Source organism: Tachysurus vachellii, chromosome 7 (assembly GCF_030014155.1).
Source record: "Tachysurus vachellii isolate PV-2020 chromosome 7, HZAU_Pvac_v1, whole genome shotgun sequence".
In the NCBI taxonomy this organism is placed as follows: domain Eukaryota; kingdom Metazoa; phylum Chordata; class Actinopteri; order Siluriformes; family Bagridae; genus Tachysurus; species Tachysurus vachellii.
Window position 1 is genome coordinate 3,949,356 of NC_083466.1, and position 23,069 is coordinate 3,972,424.

Sequence of the window (23,069 nt, forward strand, 5' to 3'; positions counted from 1 at the left end):
TGGTGCTAGGCTCTTGAGTAGGGTATTTAACCCTCAACTGCATGTCTGAGTGCTATGCTGCTCCAGTCGTAAGCAATGACGGATAAAATTGTCTATAACAAGCATCTACGTTATATAATTTCCTCACACTGCCATTATATTGTCAGAAAACCTGCACTTTTTTTGGTCTTGGTATATTCATTCATTCATTTTCTACCGCTTATCCGAACTACCTCGGGTCACGGGGAGCCTGTGCCTATCTCAAGCGTCATCGGGCATCAAGGCAGGATACACCCTGGACGGAGTGCCAACCCATCGCAGGGCACACACACACACTCTCATTCACTCACACAATCACACACTACGGACAATTTTCCAGAGATGCCAATCAACCTACCATGCATGTCTTTGGACTGGGGGAGGAAACCGGAGTACCCGGAGGAAACCCCCGAGGCACGGGGAGAACATGCAAACTCCACACACACAACGCGGAGGCGGGAATCGAACCCCCAACCCTGGAGGTGTGAGGCGAACGTGCTAACCACTAAGCCACCGTGCCCCCGGTCTTGGTATATATTTTACAAAATATCATGCTGCATTTTACCTATGAATGAATATACCAGGAAATATTTTCGGAACGTTATTATAATCCGTGTTAATGAGACAAAGAGCAATGCCATGCCATGAACACAGGACTGAATTAGGTTAATTATACTTGATTAGCATTCAAAACCTTTCAAGAACAAAACAAAACAAAAAAAAGCCTTCTCATTCATATCAGCATGGGGTTCACAAATGTCAACAAAATTAATTAGGTTTCATTAGGCGGCCAAACAAAATCAAAACACAAAGGACCACCATTATTCAATGACAGACACACAATACCCAAAGTGATATAGAAACATAGTGTGCGTACAATGGCACAGAGAGCCTTGTCAATACATTTTAACAAAATTCACCACCCCTCTTCTTTGCCTTGTCATTCTGTTTCGTTTTTGTTCTTGTTCTACTTAAGCCACCCGCTCTCTCTGACACACACACACACACACACACACACACAGTCATGTACACTCGCCTCTGTACACCCACTCACAAACAAAGCAAACACTAGACTCGGCACAGTTCATACGGATGCCAGCCAATCACATGGCAAATCACAGCTATGCACAAGTGTTTTTTTTTTTTTTTTCAGCTAAAATGGCCTCTCTCGTCCTCCTACCTAATAAAAGCCTTGTCCCTCTCTTCTCTCTCTCCAGCAAGCTACTGTACAACGTGACATGCCGTGTGAAAGCCCTACGGTGAAGTACAGTACAGTATATGACAAAAAAGCTGCCCCCAAGTGCAGTTCAGATGCTCTTGTTAATAATTTAAAGGCTGTTGTAGCACATTCAATTTACTTCAATTTGTGTAGAGCACAGCATTTTAATATTAGACATAAAAATCACAAAGCAGCTTGATATCAGAAATCCAGATTTAGATGCCTAATGAGAAGCCTACGAGAAAGAAACCTCGAGAAAACAGGGATTTCATGTTGTTCTGTTTGATGATAAAACTGGTTGATAAACTGTATTGAAAGTCAAGCGATCTAAAAGCGGTCTTATGATAACAACAGTAGGTCAAACCTACAGTATCCACCGATGCAAAGGTGAATCCTGGTCAACTGTTTTTAGACAACTCCAATCCACGTTGGAAATAAATGTGATACCATAGAGAGCAGAGGCACCAGGATGGACATGCTGTCTTCTTGTTTTCCCACTTCCCACTTGTGTTTCAAGTCTGGGTTGCTAAATTTGTCATGTGCTGCTGTTTATGCCAAAATGAGCTGCAATAACAAGCAGGTAAGAGAAGGAAACTAGCAGGAAGGCAGTGGGTGATACTGTACGTTGGGATGAGAAAGACAAAAAAAAAAAGTGAGGTTGGGCAAAAATTTTGCATTTGGTTTTATATTTATTTGGAAATGTAGGAAAATAATTCAGCAATAATTGCTGCTCATCAAGATCTGAAAGGTTATATCTTCATGGGAGTGGGTATCCCAGCAGTCCAATACTCAAAGTTAAAAAGAAAACCCCGTCATGTGATCCATACTACAGGCCACCGGAAGGTGTTATAGGTGAATCCTAGTGGTTAATGTGTTGGACTACCTGTTGGAAGGTTGTGAGTTTGAATCCCATGTCCACCAGGCTGCCACTGCTAGGCCCCTGAGCAAAGCCCTTAACGCTCAGTTGTATAAAAAATGAGAATGTAAGTCACTCTGGACAAGGGCGTCTGCTAAATGCTGGAAATGTAAGGAGGATTGATTAAGTATGCTTTTTAGGTACAGGTGGATAGGACAAAAAATCCTTATCTCCTTAAAGAATATGGCAGCATGACCTAGCTTTGCATAATGGCATCTGAACAAACCACAAATATTCTGGAATAATATCCTTTAGACTGATGAGACCCAAGTGGTGACGTTTGGTCACACACAGTCCACTGTTTTGGTGAAATCCAAACAGCGCTTACCAACTGATAAGCATGGTGGTGGTGGAGGGGTGATCGCTTGGGCTTGTTTTGGAGCCACAAGACATGGGAAACTCCACTGTATACTAGAATATTCTAGAGACAAATGTGAGGCCATCTGTCCAGCAGCTTAAGCTGGGCCAAAAATGAGTCATGAAACCAGACAATGATCCCAAGAATGCCAGCAAATTACCATCTAAATCACTAAAAAAGAAGACAAAAATGAAAGTGTCGGAAAGGCCAGGTCCAGATCTCAACCCTGATGAGATACTGTGACGGGATCTGTGCATAAAAATAAATGGCCTCAAATATTAATAAACCAAAGCGATGTTTTAAAGACAAGCTGGCCAAAAGTCTGAGTGAAACCTTGAGTGAAAATGCAGCTATACAGTAGTATTCTTCAGCATGCACAAAAACAGGTAGAAACTAAACAGGATTGTGTAAAACCTGACGATGTCAGATCAAATCCCATCTCAAGTAGCAGCCTAGAAATAGTGTAATGTTCGAGATGTTTTGTGTTTTGAAATCGTTCAACAATTTTAAAAAGCGTTCTGTTTATTTTCATTTTCAAATGAAAAGTGTTGTCCTGGAAATTGGAGAGATTTAAATGTGTCCTTCTTGCTCCACTGAAAGGATGCCACATCTACTTCAACATTTACAATATAACCTAATCTACTTCTGGGAAAAACAAAATTACTGTTGACATTGGGTGTCAGCCTGTCTCATCCGCATCAGTCTCTGTCTCGTTACCTGAGAACCGAGGCATTAAATCACCAGCCTCGTCGTCTCTACCCACATAGAAATGACTTGTATCAGATCATTTAAACACTTTAACATGTGAAAACATGATCAAATTATGAGAAAATCCCCCTTTACCAAGAAAGGCTTTGTAGATTTGTATTCAAACTGACTGGCACTTTAATTCTCTTTGAATGAACTTCGCAAGCGGCTTAATTAAGAGCCACGGCAAGATCGGAAAGCAAGTGTAAATATCTTTAATATGAGGAGGTAAAATGATACGATTGGGTATTAACCATATCAGTCATACTGTACTGTATGTCATGAAACTATACAGAAAAAAGAAGAACAAACCTGATAACGATGATGACCAGCAGTAGTGTAGTGCATTAAATTTCAGCTGAAGTATCTAGAACTAATTGGTTACCAACAGAAAGCCCAATCAAAACTCACAAATAGTAGCATTTGAACTAAATCCTTTGTCCTTGCCTGAATGTAATGTGATATAACACCAAAAATTACCTCAGAAATCACCTTTAACCTTAATAATATTACAACAAATCAATGTTGTTTGGTTGATGGTTTATGTCCCAGTCACCTGATCTCCTAGATCTTGTTTTTGTGATGTTCTTTTAATGGATAATGCTTTTCGTTTTTAAACTTTTATTTCTAGAACGAACCAACGTTATCTGCCAACGAATTCGAAAAATGGAAAGCAACTACAGACTGAATAATCTTATTTGATTTATTATATACAGGTATTACAATATTTTCTCCAAAATGCTGTGGGAATTTTGGCAGGGAACATAAACATAGGTTAAATATAGTGAATGTACGTTTCCTTCAAAGAAGAAATGTCGTCTATTTGAGTTATTACAACCCGAAAACCAAGGACTATTTCCCCACATTTGTTACAGTGAGAAATAGTTCTGCTAGGAAATACTGTAGATAATTGTTATTGAAAACCAAAGCAATTGCTGGTGAAAATGGAAAAGCCTGATTGAAATGGACAGACTCACCTGTCTGTGGGTCCACAGAGAAATGAGGCTGGCCTTGTACCAGTGTGTAGACCAGACGAGCACTGTTCCCATAGGTAGGGTCATCAGCATCGGTCGCTGTCACCTGAACAATAGAGGTGCCTGTGAAAAAGAGAGAGAGAGAGAGATAGCAAGCAACATCAATACAGAACAGTACATAGCGCTAATCTATCAATTCCTGGTCACCAAATGACAACTGACCTTCGAGTAACAGACTTTTATACAGTTTGATACATTCAACCCTTCCTAATTCTCAATGTCTGCCTTTTTTTATTTCCTTTTGCTTTAACAAAAACGTTATTCGGTACAAATAATATCTTTACATGTCAGAATTGGGCGGAGTCAGATATGGTGCTTGAGCGACAAAACAATGCGCCAAAGATGAGCTGTTATTGTGTACATTTTGACAGAAACATTTTACATTTGAGCTAATTTATATATCTGGAGCAGATAGCTACATACACACACAATTCATTCACCGTCTCCCTTTTCCCTTCTTTCTCCCAGTCCGTCTCAAGTCATTTCTCTTCAGCAACGTCCCTAATTCCCTTTTGCCCCCTTCCCAATTCGATCGCTTTGTTGATTTCTGCCTCCCCATCAATCCCTTGACCCTCGCTGATTCCCAACATATCCTGCTTCCATCCTCCATCCCTGACAGTTATAGACTCCCCCCCACACAGCAAATAAATCAAACACTGTCACCCTTCGTGTGAAGGATGGAAATTGTTGTGGGGAAAAAAAAGGAGGGGGAAAAAAAACTTATACACTCTTTTCTATGGGGCATTAGCTGACAAGCTATGAGGAAAGAGGGGATTTGTGGGCACGGCGGTTAGTGCTTTCTGACAACTCCTGCCTTGACTGTGTCAACGAGAATGAGAGGTGGGTGGAGCTGCTCTGATTACTGATCTTTCACAGGTACTTAAGTAGCAGCAGAACATAAATGGAAGAATCTGGCACATGTACGAGGTAGAGAAATAGATAGAAGGAGAGAGAGAGGGAGAGAGAGAGAGAGAGAGAGAGAGGGAGAGAGAGAGAGAGAGAGAGGGCAACTGTTTCGATTCACATTGTTACAGGATAATCAGACAAGCAGATCAAAAACTGATGTGTCACTGTTGAGGTTGACGCAACATTTACACAAACACCGAAATCTTAAGAAAAGGCGACACACGAGTCACAATTTGGAAAGATAACATGCAGACGGGGTAAAAAATACAAAAATTGGATAGAACTAAGTAGAAAGTTTTTTTTTTTTTTTTTTCAGATGAAGTCATTTATTGTTGCTAAAGTGGTGCAAACTTGCAAACTTAACGATGCTTATAATTTAAGATCAAATATTTTTTTGTATTTCTGACCAATTTTCAGAACTGTTTAAATGAGCAATTCTCATTCCATGACAGCTGACGAATGTGGCGGCCTTGTCAGCACTCAGAGGCTGTAAAAATAAATTGCAAAATCCCAGTGCTAAGAGAACGTTTCACAGATCTCTGATGCCTGATCAATTGCAGTTACCTATGTTGGCCATCTCAGAGACGGTGGTGCTGTACGGTCCGTCCTCGAATACAGGCGGGTTATCGTTGATGTCCTGCACCCTGATGATGAACTGGGAAGAAGGCTCCAGGGCACGCTCTGTCTGGCTGTCTGTTGCCGTAGCGATAAGCCGGTACTCGTCCTTCTCCTCCCTGTCCAAGGGCTTCGTCACATGGATGTTGCCTGTCTTTTCATCAATCACAAACACAGACCCTGCCCCTTCGCCCCGGAGCACGTACTTGGTGCGTCCATCACCTCTGTCCATGTCAGTGTGAAGCTGAGCGACAGAAAAAGAACGAAGAGAAGCAAGAGCAGGAAGAAAAATCAGAGCTAAAAGATGAGACGAGACAGTAAAACAATGGAGATTATACCGTATACAGAAAACATATGCAGAAAGCAAACAAAAGGGAATTTAGTGACTAATCCCATCTCCAGAGATCAATCAGGGGAAATTTGATGGGAGAATCAGATGAAAGCTTAACGTTGATTGATTCTTAGTAATTAAAGCAAATGTTCATTAAACACTAGTAAAAGCATGTAAATATGAATTGTATGTATGGTCTATGTAATAGACCTCATGTCCTTGTCAACCTTTACTGAAGACGACCGAACAAAAGAAAGACTCGTCATTAAAGGAAATAATGACGGAGAAATAAAGTCTGTTGAAGTCACGTCACAGTATCATGAGGGAAGTTTTCCGACATCACCCAAAAAAACTGCAGCAAAATGAAGAACAAGAATGAAGCGGAGGTGATTTTATCGGACTAAACTTTCGAAAATTGGCAGCTGATACCTGAGATGGGGGACTCGAGTCATATGACTTGACTCGAGTCAGACTTACTGTAAGTCGCAAATTTGAGACTTGAGACTTGCGTGACAAATATTAAAAAAAGACTTGACTTGACTTTGACTTGACATTCATGACTTGAGACTTGAGTTAAATGACTCAGAGGTGGGGGACTCGACTTGACTTGAATCAGACTTAAGTCGCAAATTTGACACTTGAGACTTGCTTGACGAATATTTAAAAAAAAAAACAGACTTTGACTTGACGTTCATGACTTGAGACTTGACTCGGACTTGAGTTAAATGACTCAGAGATGGGGGACTCGATTTGACTCGAGTCAGACTTAAGTCACAAATTTGAGACTTGAGACTTGCTTGACAAATATTTTAAAAAAAATGACTTTGACTTGACGTTCATGACTTGAGACTTGACTCGGACTTGAGTTAAATGACTCAGAGATGGGGGACTCGACTTGACTCAAGTCAGACATAAGTCACAAATTTGAGACTTGAGACTTGCTTGACAAATATTAAAAAAAGACTCGACTTGACTTTGACTTGACCTTCATGACTTGAGACTTACTTGTGACTTGCACATGTGTGACTTACTCCCACCTCTGGTTAGTACTGTACTGCATGCGAAAAAGGACATGTTTATTGTTTAGACATGACTGAAATATGTTTGTGCCTCTGCATGCTAAGAATACCCAAAAAACCCTTCTTCGCCTTGCATTACAAATCCGCGAATAGGTTTCGACATACAGTAGATGTAGATGTACGAACCAGCATTCGGATAAGAACAGGACGTGGCAGCATCATGGCTTTACCCTACTTTACATGCGAGTAATGCTAGTGTAAAGCTAGGAAATGTTTATGTTTATGTATAGCGTTCCTGGCAATCAGGCTACAGGGGCTCATGCGCAATGCTCAGAGGGGATCAACCCACCCAGAGCATCAGCATTCATTCTCATTACCAGTCAGACGTGGCCAGAATATGTCTGCCGGAATAGGCACCCATAATAACACGACTCCCTACAGAAATGTGACATCGCGAGCTTGGAAGAAAAATGGGAAAGGGGACGGCAGCGTTTCGGAGGCATCCATGTGTGGAAACAGCTAAGCACATTTCCCTCAATGGAACCAGAGGGATTTTTTTTTAATCAAAATATTCACTGCATTTCCAGATTGCAGAGTTCTAAAAAAAACAGTGTGTGTGTGTGTGTGTGTGTGTGTGTGTGTGTGTGTGTGTGTGTGTGTGTGTGTGCATAGATAGATAGATAGATAGATAGATAGATAGATAGATAGATAGATAGATAGATAGATAGATAGATAGCTTGATTAAATGATTGAATGATTGATTGATTTGGATTTTTCCAAAAAAAAAAAATATTCACAGCTTTTCCAAAAAAATCTATAAATGTTTTACAAATATTAAAAAACCTATTCTATTTCATTCTATTTTTCAAACTCGGAATAGGATTTTATTGTTTATTTTAATTAGGCATAATATTGTATTAATGCAATAATAATAATAATAATAATAATAATAATAATAATAATAATAATAATAATAATAATAATAATTTAATAATAAAATATTTAAATTATGATTTTTTAATGATATTTATTATTATTATTATCATCATTATAAAAATTAATAATTGAAATATTTTAAATCATCTAAAATAAATTTAGAATTAAATTATTCAAAAATATGATGAAGTGTGTGTGTGTGTGTGTGTGTGTGTGTGTGTGTGCAGCCTATCCTGTACAGTTTAGTATTTTTTTTTATTTTATTCTATACTATTACTACAGATTGTGTATGTATATGAACATAGTGTTCATGCAATAATAATATATAAATAATATATTAGATGTTGTAGAAAGGACATTATTTACATTTACAGTATTTACTGTCCAGAGACACCCAAATGAGGATGGGTTCCCTTCTGAGTCTGGGTCCTCTCAAGGTTTCTTCCTCATATAATCTCAAGGAGTTTTTTCCTGCCGCCGTCGCCTCCGGCTTGCTCATTAGTGATAGGGATAGATATAAAGTACTTTAAATTTTAAAGTTAATATTTTTTTAATTAATTTTAAACTTTAATTGTATGTATTCATTTATTTATTTTAATCCTTATTTTTTCTTCTTCTTCTTCTTCTTCTTCTTCTTCTTCTTCTTATTATTATTATTATTATTATTATTATTATTATTATTTCTTTTATTTTTCTCTCTCTCTCTCTTGTTTCCATACTTCTGTAAAGCTGCTTTGAGACAACAGGAGTTGTTAAAAGTGCTATACAAATGACTGTAATCGAAAAAATATTATTATTATTATTATTATTATTATTATTATTATTATTATTATTATTATTATTATAGAGTTCTTAAAAAAAACTAAAGATTTAAGAATGCTGATTTCTATAAATAAATAAATAAATAAATAAATAAATAAATAAATAAATAAATAAATGTATTGTATTTCATTCTAAAAGATAATTTCACTGTTTATGTTAATTATGCAACAACAAGAAGAACAACAAGAACAACAAGAACAACAACAACAATAATAATAATAATAATAATAATAATAATAATAATAATAATAATAATAATAATAATAATAATAATGCCATGCTTTCTCAGCAACAGGAAGTGAAAACCTTATTAAAATGATTTCCAGGCTGCTCATTGGGTGGGGCATTGTTGCTATGGAAACTTGCATGCACTTGTCACCATGCAATCTTTGGTTTGAACATATCAAAGCCAGGCATTAGCTCTGGACTCACACGTCGAGTCGGTCAAAGCTGCCAACACATAACAGTTCCAGACCTGGGGTTCTTAACGAAAGACAGTAATGAGTAGCCTTAATGACGGGACTTAACGAGGCCCTTAATGAAGCTGCTGCAATCATTAAAGCTGGCATCGGCAGGATGATGAACGAAGAGGAAAAACTGCTCAGTGGGGAGAGAAGGAGTGTAAAAAGAGCTGGAAACACTGAGTTTGCCTTTCTCTCTCTCTCTCTCTCTCGCTCACACATTCACTAAAGGGCCACAGACAAAACCGTGTCCTAGACATAAAGCCCAAGCAGATGTTAAAACTCATTACAATAACAATAATCATCTATACAATTACATCTGTTACATCTAATGTCATCTAAATGAGCTGATGCTCAAATATCATATTTTTTAATGGGCTACAGTGTCAAGAAAATGATGCCATTAGAATTATACCATGCGAGAAAAAAAAACACAAGCCTGTACCGAAGGAGCCTTCGGTTTGTTCAGCGTGACTTCATAGACCATAAAATCTATCCAAATTAGACCTCCATGGTGGCAAGGGCAGTTGCTAGGGAGATTGTAATGAATTTGTAAGACCTTGTTCATTATAAGGTATTATGTTTATACTTGATTACCATTTTTTCAATAACCATAGATCATGAACTTCACAATTAAACAAGAAATCACTTAAATAACTTATATGTGTGTGCTCAGTTTCCCATTTGTGATGTACAATCAATCAGCAAAAGCAAAAATTAGCATTAACCTAATAAATGTGGTTTGTTTCTGCGGATATATTTTTTATCCGCTGACTATCACAGATGGAGAGAATGACACTTGTGCCCTTGTGTGAAATGGGCTTTGACTGTGCTAAACAGCGGTTCAGTGACCAGGACACACACACACACACACACATACACACACACACACATTTGTGATACAAAAATTGCTTTGCCATTTAGCCCTTAACTCTTACAAGATTTTTCAATTGATTTTTAACAGGGTTCATTTTTGTTGTTATTATTATTATTTTATAATTACTAGAATTTATTTCTTAATTAATAACAGGATCACATTGTCAGTTCATATCAAAACATCACTTAAAACAAATTAAAAACTGAAGCATTTTCTTCTTCTCATGATCATCAGGAAATTCAGACTTTGTTGACCATGTGACTTCTGGAATGTTCCAAAATGTTTCACAGGGTTGTTCCAAAATGTTCCAAAATGTTTCTTCATAACTAAATGAATAAGATGTTAAAAGTATTCACACATTAAAGGTGAGGTGCATGAGGTTTGAAAGCCACTGTTGACATTTGAAATCACCAAAACAAACACGCCCCTAACCCAAATGGGTGTCACCCCTGTTTTGATAGCTCCGCCCCACACATATATATGCAACCCAGGCAACTATTATGGCGGAACCTGTTGGGGCAGCTGGCCGAGGGGATATTTTTATCAATAAATGAACTCAGTGAGTAATACTATGGTAATACAAATGTGTTTTTGTAGTACTGTGTGTTGTACCGTGAACGGTTTAGCTCTGTTTCACGCAGAAGGCGACATTAAACACCTAGAACCCGAGGCAGAGGTAACGGCAGGTATCTGCCATGTCAATGTTTCAATCGCTTTCTGCTAATGTCAGACATGTGCACTGTACACTCTCTCCGCCGCATATTGACAAGACACGCCCCTTTCTGCTCATTGGCTACACGTTTGTTTTGTTTGTCGGCCCGACATTGTGCACCCCACCTTTAATTGTAAAAAATAAATAATAATAATAATAATAATAATAATAATAATAATAATAATAATAATAATAATATAAGGTATTTGTATATTTTAAGCACATTGAGCCAGGACAGGCAAAAAAAAAAGTGCAGATATTGTGAAGCATACACACTTTTGTTAGAAAGTGACAAAAAAATGGCACCGCAATATCACAACACCACCACACAGGAAAGCTATCCAATTGTACGTGATGAAAAAAATCTGACTCATGCTTGATACATCCTTGACCTCAAATCAACTGAGACACTCATGCAGTTATGACCTCTGGTCTCCTAGACAGCTTGGCTGACCCTGCTCACCAGGGGACATCGAATAATTTAACACCAGGTCCACACCATTTGGAAAAAGCCAAGGAGCTCTCAGTGGTGTACGTGTCGATGGACTGCTTTATCCGAATTACACTTCTGGCATAAGGTCCATATTGTCTAGAAACACATACTGTACAATCCTTTTCAAGGGTGTGAAAAATCATTCCAGCTTTATATAACATAAGGCAGTTGTATCTCTTAGCACCAGGTTTCATGTAATAGACTTGGATGGACATGTTGGACAAATGAGGTTCTTGAAATGAGAGTCTTATTACCAAAATGAAGTGACATACAGAAACTTGGCTCCCTCCCATTCCCAGCCAGATGCCTGAACCTTAAACACCTCTTACTCTTCCCCAAATTATCTCCCATCTGTCCATCCGTCAACTGGCAATACCACACCTGAGACTGCATCTCTGTCACAGTACTCTGGAGGGTCCTTTATCTCCCCTAGTGACACGTAATTAACATGTGCCTGGCCAGCCCAACTGCATTATTAAAAGCTGTTTATTCCAGCTGAGGCGGGCAACAGACGCGCTGCTCCCTACTGATGATTCTGCAGTGCAGTGGATGACTATAAACCAGACTCATGCTGGGCTGTGGGAAATGTAGCCTTGGGTTTCACACAACATGTGCACATACTGTAGAACCATCACTGTGGATTCAGCCTGAATGCTTTTTATTCACGATTTACATTTGATTCGTTTTGTTGATGCTTTTTACCTACAATCGAAAACAAATGAGCAGCTGAAGGTTAAGGATCTTCTTCAAGAACACAAAAGTGCCTGGAATTTAAACTTCCAATCAGTAGCTCAATGCAGTAATCATCGAGCCACTTTAATAGAATCACAGGAGTGTCATGATGAGCTGTACCGCCTCATAGTTCCAAAGCCTTTAATTAAGGTAGTAGCAGCTCAATAGTTAAAACATTTCTGATTTCTGACCTTCTATTTGGAAGGTCACGTGTTCATATCCGAAATCTGCCAAGGTGCAAATGCTGGGCTATTTGAGCAAGTTCTTAACCGCAGTATAAACAAGCTGAATGTCGGTATCTCTGGAGAAGGTTGTCTGTTATATGTCATAAATGTAAATACATGATGAACAAAGCTTGAAAACCCATTGACCGACTTTAACTTTAAACAAACAAACTTTCTGAAATGTATTTATCTTCAATAATTGCTTTATCCTGAGGCAATAGGAACAGGGTAAACACTGAGATCAAGGTGGGAATACATCCTGGATGGGACTCACACACACTTTCACACCTTTAGACATACAGTACAGTACAGACAATCCACCTTCCAGCATAAGTGCCGACAGTAATCCAAGCTCAGGATCAACCTGTGGAACTGTGAAGTGTCATCTCTACCCAGGTTTTGCATCTGGGGCCATATGGTGTTATGGACTACATTATCTTATTTGACAGATGCCCTCTCTAGCCAGCTTTGAGCATCACGTTTTGCTGACGCACGAGCAACAGAAGCTACTCCTACCACCCTAATACCTAATACTATACTCAATTTCAAAATAAATTTTTCAGGGAATCAGGCAGTCTTGTGGAACGCAAGACATCTGGTACAGAGACTATGGGATATGCGATGATATTAGAGCTGTTTCGGTCTGATCAGTCACTGTGTTAAGTGATGTGCATTGGGAGAAGACAACACCTGTTTCTCCCCCGATTAACTGACTTCCACAGACGAACTCCTGGTCCCTTATTCCCATATGAATCAGATGAGCAATAGAAGCCTAAAGTTGTTCTTGGATCAGTTCACTTTGGTGAAGTATTGTTAAGTATTCCAGGGGAATGGTAAGTCAGTGACTAAGATGTTGGAGTACTGAACAGAAGGTTGTGATTTCAAATCCCAGGACCAAGCTGCCACTACTGGGCCCATGAGCAAGGTCTGTAAACTGTATAAATTATCTAAGGGGGTTTTTACACCTGGTCACTTCATGCGTTTTCTGTGATCAGATAGCTATCCAATCGTAAAAAGACCAGGTCTAAATGTCCTCCGAAACGTTTTCGAGACGGATATAAATCTGATGGTTCAAACCACTTCAGGAGGTGGTCTGGGACGCATTTCAGATGAAGCTGGACAGGTGTAAATGAATGAGGTTGTTTAAGCCACATATGTCTGCGCTATACTCCTCCCAAACGGAAGTACGTCACTCACAAGTGACTCACGAGTCGTGCATTGCGTCAGAAACAAATATGTTTTCCCATCAGTGCTTAAAATGCAATGCTGCCGCCAGCGAAAATGCAGCAATCAGTAAATGCTGTTTTTTGTAGCATAACCGTCGTAACAAGTTTTTTTGTCTTCTTTTTGATTGCATTCTGAAAACCGCATACACCAAAGCGTGTTCCATTTCAATTACCCCGGAAATGAGGTAGGCATTTATGTGGCCTAATGTAAATGGAACAAATCAGATAGCTATCGGATCAGAGAAAACACATGAAGTGACCAGGTGTGAAAAGGCCCATAATGTGAGTTGCCCTGGGTAAGCGTGTCTGTAAAATGCTACTGTAAGTGAGCATATTTACTTTTGTGTATTTTGATTTGACCAACTTCGATGTCTGAATTGTTTAAAGAAAAGCTACTTGCATTTTCGAATTAATTATTTTTTTTTTTTTGTAACATTACAGTAATACATGGCGATTCAACAGTTAAGACAGTGCTCCAGGGTATGGACCTTAAAAGCTCTTTTACTCTGTGGTGAAGAAACAGAAAACGCCTCTGATCTGACCTATTTCTTCTGACTCGTCTTAGCCCTTGCACCAATCTCTCTCATGCCAGGCCTGTGTGTATTATTCATGGACATTATTGCTCAACATTATTACTTCAAGCGCTTTCCTACTTACTGCTATCATACTCGGCTCGATAACATGAATTATTTATGACCAAAAGACAATTCGGACCCAAGGATATGCAAATGTCTATTCAAAAGGCTATAGTAATCAGCTGATGTATGACAGGACATCGGGTGATTGTATGAGTCGCAGGCTTGATATATGTGTTATATAATGTCGTTAGTAGTTAGCAAAGGGCTAACTTTGCTGTTCTCTTTTGTATGCTTAGATCCAGGCCTCCTACATACAGGGCACAGCTCAAACTCCCACCAACACATACTAGTTAAACTAAAAAATGAAAGGACTAAGAGTAAATAAGATACACAAATATACACATTCAATACAAGTTGTATTATTTTTATTTATGTATTACGTTTTGTTTTTTTTTTGTTTTTTTGTTGTGGCTGTCCAACTGTGTTCAAAATGATTTCCAAACTAAAACTAAAATTACCTTTACAATTCATTAGAAACGCGTCTGAGCCATTTATTCATTTTTTTTCTAAGGTACGCATACGCGTAGTACACACAGTGGCATGTTGGTGATGTGTGTTCTTCTCTCTTTGTGCCACTCTCTCTCTCTCTCTCTCTCTCTCTCTCTGACAGGGAGTGGATAATCATTCTCAGATCTGATGGCACTGACTAAAAACTAATCTAAAGGAACAGGATTTCTTATCCTAAAGTGCTTTCTTGAAATTACAATTAGCCATCTCTGACCTTTAGTTAATGTCTAAAGATGGACTTGTCACAGTTCTTCTAATGCCTATGATTTTTCCATCACACAGAATTTTCTTTCCTGATATGGTAATATGTTTCAGTTTTCAAGTCAGAATAATGTAGTTCAGTGGTCTTCACTATTCTTTTCATGCGAGCCACACTGATAGGACAAAGTCAATAGGAGAGCCACTTTCACCGCAAATTATGCCAAGTTATTCAGTCTTAAATAGCTTATCTGCTTAAATACAATGTACAATATTGCAATACAATAATTTCTTAAAAAACGGCTTAAAAAAGTCTTTATTATGCTATTATGATCCGTGAAGGACAAATAAAAATTCATCTGTCCACTTTTCTTGAAATTTTCTATGCTCATCTTGTATGACTCGCACCTTTCTTTTTTGGCTATTGTAATGAGTCAGTGACGAGTCAAATAATATATATATATATATATATATATATATATATATATATATATATATATTATTTGTAATAGAGCACATTCGTTTTTCTATGCTTCCCTGATTGTTTCTAATCTTATTTAAATGAAAAATAAATTTTAACCACATGATCATATCATCGTATTATTTACTGCCATGCGAGCCGCATATTAAAGCTTTTCGAGCCGCAGGAGGCTCGCGAGCCGCGCAATGAGTAACACTGATCTAGTTACTTTTCAACCACAAGGGGCAGCTGTACCACCTGATCGTGACCTTGTGCACTGGAGAAACCTGCTAAAATTTTTCAGCAACATCAAGTGTTTGATATACAGTATGATGCAACATTCAGTGCTTGACATACAACCTACAATAGCTTTTTCCTTCTCTCCTGTGTACATATCAGACTATGTGAATTCAGAGCTGGAACGAGTACAAATATGGTAGCTTGTACACTACAGCGGAAGCTACTTGTGTCCTTTACTCCTCTTGTTTTTTTTCTACTTTGTGGACTTTTTTCTGTGGCTTTTCTAAGCTGCGAGATTTTTGTATCTCAGATTTCCCCTGTGAGCATTACTGACCTGCATTTGGTTAGTCACTTCCCATTGTTCTATACAAACATTAATCTCTACATGCCCCAGGGAGCTGAAAGGATTTTCTTTGCAGTGTTGGTGGTACATACAGTAGTGCTCATTTTACCCCACAGTGTCCTTCTTTAAATATATTTCACATTTGGGAATATCTAGCTGGCTAGTTGAGTGGCTTGAATGGCTAGCACCATACAGTGATAATTTGTAGGTACAGTATCAATGCAATATTCTTTCGTAAACAGGCTAATAAAGATGGATTCTTGCTAATCTGCTTGCTAGATGTTTGAAGAATGGATATTCCCTCTACAGTTAGGTTGGAATGCCTCCAGAGTATCTAGAGCTGGGAGCAATTAACAACCATGCTGCAGGACTTGGAAGTTGAAGTTGGCTACTGGCGGTGTCTTACTGCCTAAGGAATTGTCCCGTTCTCTATGCTGGTGTGGTGACCACCAACAAGTACATTAAGTCCTGTAGACAGTATTCCAGACCAGGATTTCATCCCAGAGACCCCCTCTCCTTCACAGATTGAAGCTTTCCTTAGTATGTCACAATACGACAAGCTCATTAAGAGCATAATAATTAGCTGATCAGTTGGCTTGAGGGAAATCTTCAAACTGTGCTGGGCAGAGGGTGCAAAGAAATGGAGTTAATAACCCCTGCGCCAGACTCATCAACATTTTGGCAGCCATCAAGCCTCAGCTGAAGTCAATGATCCAGTGTAACTCAGAGGTTTTCACTTCTCAGCAGAGTCCTTTATCTGTCTCAGAGGACTGCAAGCATATAAGGATGCCTACACCTGCATTTGGGAGTGTTGAGTATCTGGGGATGGATCTACGTAGTTTTGACCCTGCCAGATCGCAAGTGCCCTTAAAAGTGAAATGCAGAAAATGACTGTGACAGCAAGGTTTCCTCTTCTACAGAGTAAGGACTTTCTTGTCATTTTTAATAAGACAATTCAGGCAAAGCCCAGCTCACCTGAATTATGACACATGTGATGGCTAATAGGGGGCACGGTGGCTTAGTGGTTAGCACGTTCGCCTCACACCTCCAGGGTTGGGGGTTCGATTCCCGCCTCCTCCTTGTGTGTGTGGAGTTTGCATGTTCTCCCCGTGCCTTGGGGGTTTCCTCCGGGTACTCCGGTTTCCTCCCCCGGTCCAAAGACATGCTTGGTAGGTTGAGTGGCATCTCTGGAAAAGTGTCCGTAGTGTGTGATTGTGTGAGTGAATGAGAGTGTGTGTGTGTGTGTGCCCTGCGATGGGATGGCACTCCGTTCAGGGTGTATCTGCCTTGATGCCCGATGACGCCTGAGATACACACAGGCTCCCCGTGACCCGAGGTAGTTCGGATAAAGCGGTAGAAAATGAGTGAGTGAATGAGTGATGGCTAATATGATGAATCTCCGAGAGGTTTGGCAGGGCCCGGGACCACGCTTTAGTGCTGAGTCCCATAGAGATCCTTTAGCTTTGAAAGTGGAGAGGTTGCATTCTCTGGTGAAAAGATTTCCTTGGCCAGTTTGGTGGCTACATACTGTAACTCTGGCTTGACCTTCAACTTGAATCCAGGATTTCTGCCTAAGATCTGATCACTTTGTGAATTTATTGATCTTCGGGCATTCAGTGAGCATAAGTCTTTAGAACATTTAATGCTGCGGCAGGTACACTAAGGTATGACCAGACCATCATCCATACTATATGTGCTTGTGTTATGAAGCATTATTTGAATAATCATTCCATAAGCATTAATATGGAATTAGCCCTATGTTTATTGCTATAACTGACTCCAACGTTTTCGCACGACATTCGATTAGATTTTGAAGCAAGACTATGTGAGAAATGTGAGAATTATGTTCTCCCTTTGAATTCCAGCAATAATAAGCTTCCCATTCCCAGTTTTCCTTTAACTTCTGCATGCAGAATAGAAATGCAGTTACATTTTGTCTCCACAGGGGTTTGTGATAAAATGGTATTTAACACAATTGCGCTAATTCACTGCCCTTCACTGTCTCATTAATACAGCCCTGCTTTCTATCTCCATTTTTTTTCATGTTATCTCTTTCTAGCAATATATCCTTATTATTACTTTCACACTCACATCACACCCAAACAATCAGTTTCATAATGTTTGAGGTCTGCAGAAACTTGTGTGTTTTTGATTTATCTCACAACATTATTCATTGCTCCATTTCTCTTTGTCATTCATATTTGCAATACTTTCTCTTTCCATTTCTTTCTATTATGACTGTAATTTCGAGATTTTCCTCTTCTACCTCATTCTAATATTCTGCTAAACCAACATTAATAATAATAATAATAATAATAATAATAATTATTATTATTATTATTATTATATTAATACACATTCTGCCACCTTGTTTCTGTGTCCCTCTCTCTGTCCTTGTCAGCATCTCTTCATCCCTAATTGCCCCTTTGCTCCTGCTGATTTCAAGCCTTGAAGCTAAATATTTTTCACAGTGAGAGAAAGTGAAGAAAAACACAAACTAGTTTGTTGAGAGTCATCCTTGAATTATCTCTCATGATCTCTCTCACAGCAGGTGTCTATTGTAGCTGTGGCCTCAACACAGTCTGTCTTGCTATCTTCTTTCCAATTCTTTCTAATAGCATGTGATTGTCAGTGTGTGCAGTAAAACGAAATCTGTGTGTTGGGCATGGGTTTAAAAACAAAAGGGTACCAGCCATATGTTTAACACACAAAAAAATCAGTTAAACAGCCAGTGGACACACCACCTAACCCTGCAACATGTCCGTCTGGTTGAATGGACAAGAGAAACACAAATTTATTAGTGGACCACTAGTGCACTCATTATTGTGCAACACAAATGTGTATATATGTAAATGAGTAGATGGATGGATGGATGGATGGATGGATGGATAGATGGACGGACGGACGGATGGATGGATGGATGGATGGATGGATGATGGATGATGGATGGATGGGAAGTGGTGGAAATAGAAGTAGCTCGGTGATTAAGATGTCTACTAAGTTTGAAGGTTGAATAAATTGTAAATCAGTTGTATAGATGAGATAAGTGTTAGTCACTATAAGGATGTCTGCCATATGTTGTAAATGGTTGAAGTACATGGAAATGGATCAATGGATGGGTCTTTAAATGGGTGGATGAACAAATGGGTAGATGGAGTATTGGAAAAAATAAATGGATGGGGAGTTGGATGGACAGATGGTTGGTTGACTAGGCAAACCAACTGGTGGAGAATAAATGGATGAATAGGTGTTTGAATGGAATGGTATGTATGTGGGGGGGTGGTCAGATGGATGGATGAATTGATAGATGTGTAGATGGAGTGAAGGAAGGATAGATGGACGGGCAGAAGGACAGATGGTTGGATAGCTGGGTAAACCCACTGGTAGAGAATAAATGGGTGGACAGGTGGTTTATTGGTTGGATGGATGAATGAATAAATGGAAGAAAGAACAGATGAATGGGTTGATGGATAATGTTCAGATTAATGTGTGAATGGATTGAAGGATGGGTAAGTGGATGATGAATGGATTGATGGAGTAAACAACCAGGCTACTGACTGTGGCATTACACCTTAGCGCCTTCATGAAACGTCTCCAGATATGGTCTTGTCACCTGACGTACTGTATGACATCTGTCAGATATAATAGAGTCTTACACCTGATCTCTTTTTCTGTCAAACACACTCTTAAAGATTCTCACACACTCTCTTAACATCAAGACCTGACAGGACCTGCTGTATAACAGACACCAAAAAAACATTTACTCTTTTCAATTAATATGAGTGGCGTGAGAACAGAAACCATTAGCATCACAGCAGAAGAAGATTCAGTCATTAAATCAACAGAAATACTAAAAGCATTGCGAATGTAGTGATAACTAGGACACCGGGATAAAGACCTTAGTCAGGCTCACTTTAACTCAAGATTAATCCCTTGATAGCCTTCTAACAGGCTCATGTACATACATAATAAACATCATGTCTATGCCTGAGCTATATCAAATTATTCACAGTTGTGGTAATTATGCAGCAGTTCTATAAATATCAGTGGAGGAAAAAAAAAAGAACAGAACTCATATTAGAGGAGTGTACCGGTGCATTAATTAGGCTAAAATTACTACAGATTAAACTTGGAATCTGTAATGTGGAATGATTCACAGAATGGTTACGATAATCTCAGCCTTTAAAAAAAAATAAAAATAAAACACTAACCAGAAATAGAAATTGAATTTTTTTTTTTCTAGAAGTGAGAAATCCGACACTGTAGTGCTACTGTATGTATGCATGCTTTTCCAGAAAGTCCATTTAAAGCCCAGTGACTTAGAACATAAAACTTGCCAATAGCACAGAATGTCATTGGGTGTAATTCACATTAATGAGATCCACAGGGAACCGTGGGGGGAAATGCTCAGGTCATTTTTGATATACCTTTTATCTTAAGGTTTATAGTTGTGTGCAAAGGTTTAGGAACCCCTGACAATTTCCATGATTTTCATTTATAAATATTTGGGTGTTCGGATCAGCAATTTAATTTTTCATTCATTCATTCATCTCCTACCGCTTATCCGAACTACCTCGGGTCACGGGGAGCCTGTGCCTATCTCAGGGGTCATCGGGCATCAAGGCAGGATACACCCTGGACGGAGTGCCAACCCATCGCAGGGCACACATACACACTCTCATTCACTCACGCACTACGGACAATTTTCCAGAGATGCCAATCAACCTACCATGCATGTCTTTGGACCGGGGGAGGAAACCGGAGTACCCGGAGGAAACCCCCGAGGCACGGGGAGAACATGCAAACTCCACACACACAAGGCGGAGGCTGGAATCGAACCCCCAACCCTGGAGGTGTGAGGCGAACGTGCTAACCACTAAACCACCACTAAACCCCCGCAATTTCATTTTGATCTGTCAAATAACTGAAGGACACTAAAGTAATATTTCAGTAGTGAAATATTGGTTTATTGGATTAACAGAAAATGTGCAATATGCATCAAAACGAAATTAGACAGGTGCATAAATTTGGGCACCCTAGCCATTTTGTTGATTTGAATACCTGTAACTCCTTAGCACTGATAAATTGGAACACACAATTGGTTTGGTGAGCACACTAAGCCTTGAACTTCATAGACAGGTGCATCTAATCATGAGAAAAGGTATTTAAGGTGACCAATCGTAAGGTGTTGTTCTCTTTGATTCTCCTCTGAAGAGTGGCAACATGGAGGCCTCAAAACAACTCTCAAATGACCTGAAAACAAAGATTGTTCAATTATTATGGTTTAGGGGAAGGCTACAAAAGGTTATCGCAGAGATATAAGCTGTCAGTGTTCACTGTGAGGAACATAGTGAGGAAATGGAAGACCACAGGCACAGTTCTTAAGGCCAGAAGTTGCAGGCCACGTAAAATATTGGAGAGGCAAAGGCGAAGGATGGTGAGAAACGGTCAAAAACAGCCCACAGACCATCTCCAAAGACCTACAACATCAACTTGCTGCAGATGGTGTCACTGTGCATCGTTCACCAATTCAGCGTACTTTGCACAAGGTAAAGATGTACGGGAGAGTGATGTGATAGAAGCCTTTTCTGAACACACACCACAAACGGAGTCGCTCGAGGTCTGCAAACGCACATTTGGACAAGCCAGCTTCATTTTGGAATAAGGTGCTGTAGAGTGATGAAACAAAGATGAAGTTATTTGGTCATAACAAGAGGTGTTATGCATGGCGGCAAAATAACACAGCATTCCAAGAAAAACACTTGGTAAAATTTGGTGGAGGTTCTATCATGCTGTGGGGCTGTGTGGCCAATGTCGGTACTGGGAATCTGGTTAAAGTTGAGGGTCGCATGGATTCCACTCATTCCACTCAGATTCTTGAGAATAATGTTGAGGAATCAGTCACAAAGCTGAAGTTACGCCGGGGCTGGATATTTCAATAAGACAACGACCCAAAACACTGCTCACTGCTGGGATGATTTGAAGCGGGCTGTCCGTGCTCGGCAACCATCAAACCTAACTGAACTGGAGATGTTTTGTAAGGAGGAATGGTCCAAAATACATTCACCCAGAATCCAGACACTCATTACAGGCTATAGGAAGCGTCTAGAGGCTGTTATTTCTGCTAAAGGAGGCGCTACTAAATATTGGTGATTTTTCTTTTGGGGTGCCCAAATTTATGCACCTGCCTAATTTTGTTTTGATGCATATTGCACATTTTCTGTTTACTCTGTCCTTCAGTTATTTGTTAAATCGAAATGAAATTGCTGATCCAAACACCCAAATATTTATAAATGAAAATTGTCAGGGGTTCCTAAACTTTTGCATACGACTGTAAGATGAGGTCACTGCTACTGTAGGAAAAAACCTACATTCTATAATGGCTGGAATAGTAAAAGAAACAAAGGGGGGAATGTCATCGGTATATGTGTACGGTACTCTTGGAATGCTTGGAAAATTTCCTTTCTTTTGATATTTTTTTTTTTTATAACTGTGAATTTAAAGTATAAATCTGAAGAAATTTTAACTTTAATTGTTTTCCTAATATTTGTCCGAGGAAACTTTCAAAGCAACATTACATCCATGGTTCTTGGAACAGTATGGAAGATACCTACTTGTGTCTTGACTGCACAAGAAGCTTCACAAGCAGAGTCGCAAGGAAAATTATAAGCTATTTAAAAAAAAATCTGTTTTACAAATTTTCCATCTTTCCAGTCCCCTACAAAGTTCCCTTATCCATAAATCCCTATGGAATTCTGGTGTTATGCAGTAGCTGGGCAGAACATGTAATGTAATGCATGTGACCAAGAGTCTGATCTTGAAAACAAAAATAGAAATCTGTGCTACATTTTTTTTTTTTTGCTTTCATAATTTAAACATATTAGTTTAATGTAATAAACCGTGTTTCCTTGCAAAAGACAATTCGTGGTGCAATAAAGGGGAAAATTTGAATCCCTCCCACCTCCCTTAGCCTCAAGAAATAATCAGGAAGCACACACATCACATTAGCATACTGTGTTATTTGTGCTAATAAGCAG

The 23,069-nt window shown here is 39.1% G+C and overlaps 1 protein-coding gene across 1 annotated transcript in view; it reads right to left on the minus strand.

The window, feature by feature from the left end:
* Window positions 1–23,069, minus strand: part of LOC132848316 (uncharacterized) — a 142,914-nt gene that overhangs the window by 56,116 nt on the left and 63,729 nt on the right. The window contains exons 3-4 of the mRNA XM_060873915.1: window positions 5,763–6,057; window positions 4,236–4,355 (exon numbers count right to left, since the gene is read on the minus strand). Coding sequence (XP_060729898.1) covers window positions 4,236–4,355; window positions 5,763–6,057 — 415 coding nt within the window. The remainder of the gene's footprint in view (window positions 1–4,235; window positions 4,356–5,762; window positions 6,058–23,069) is intronic.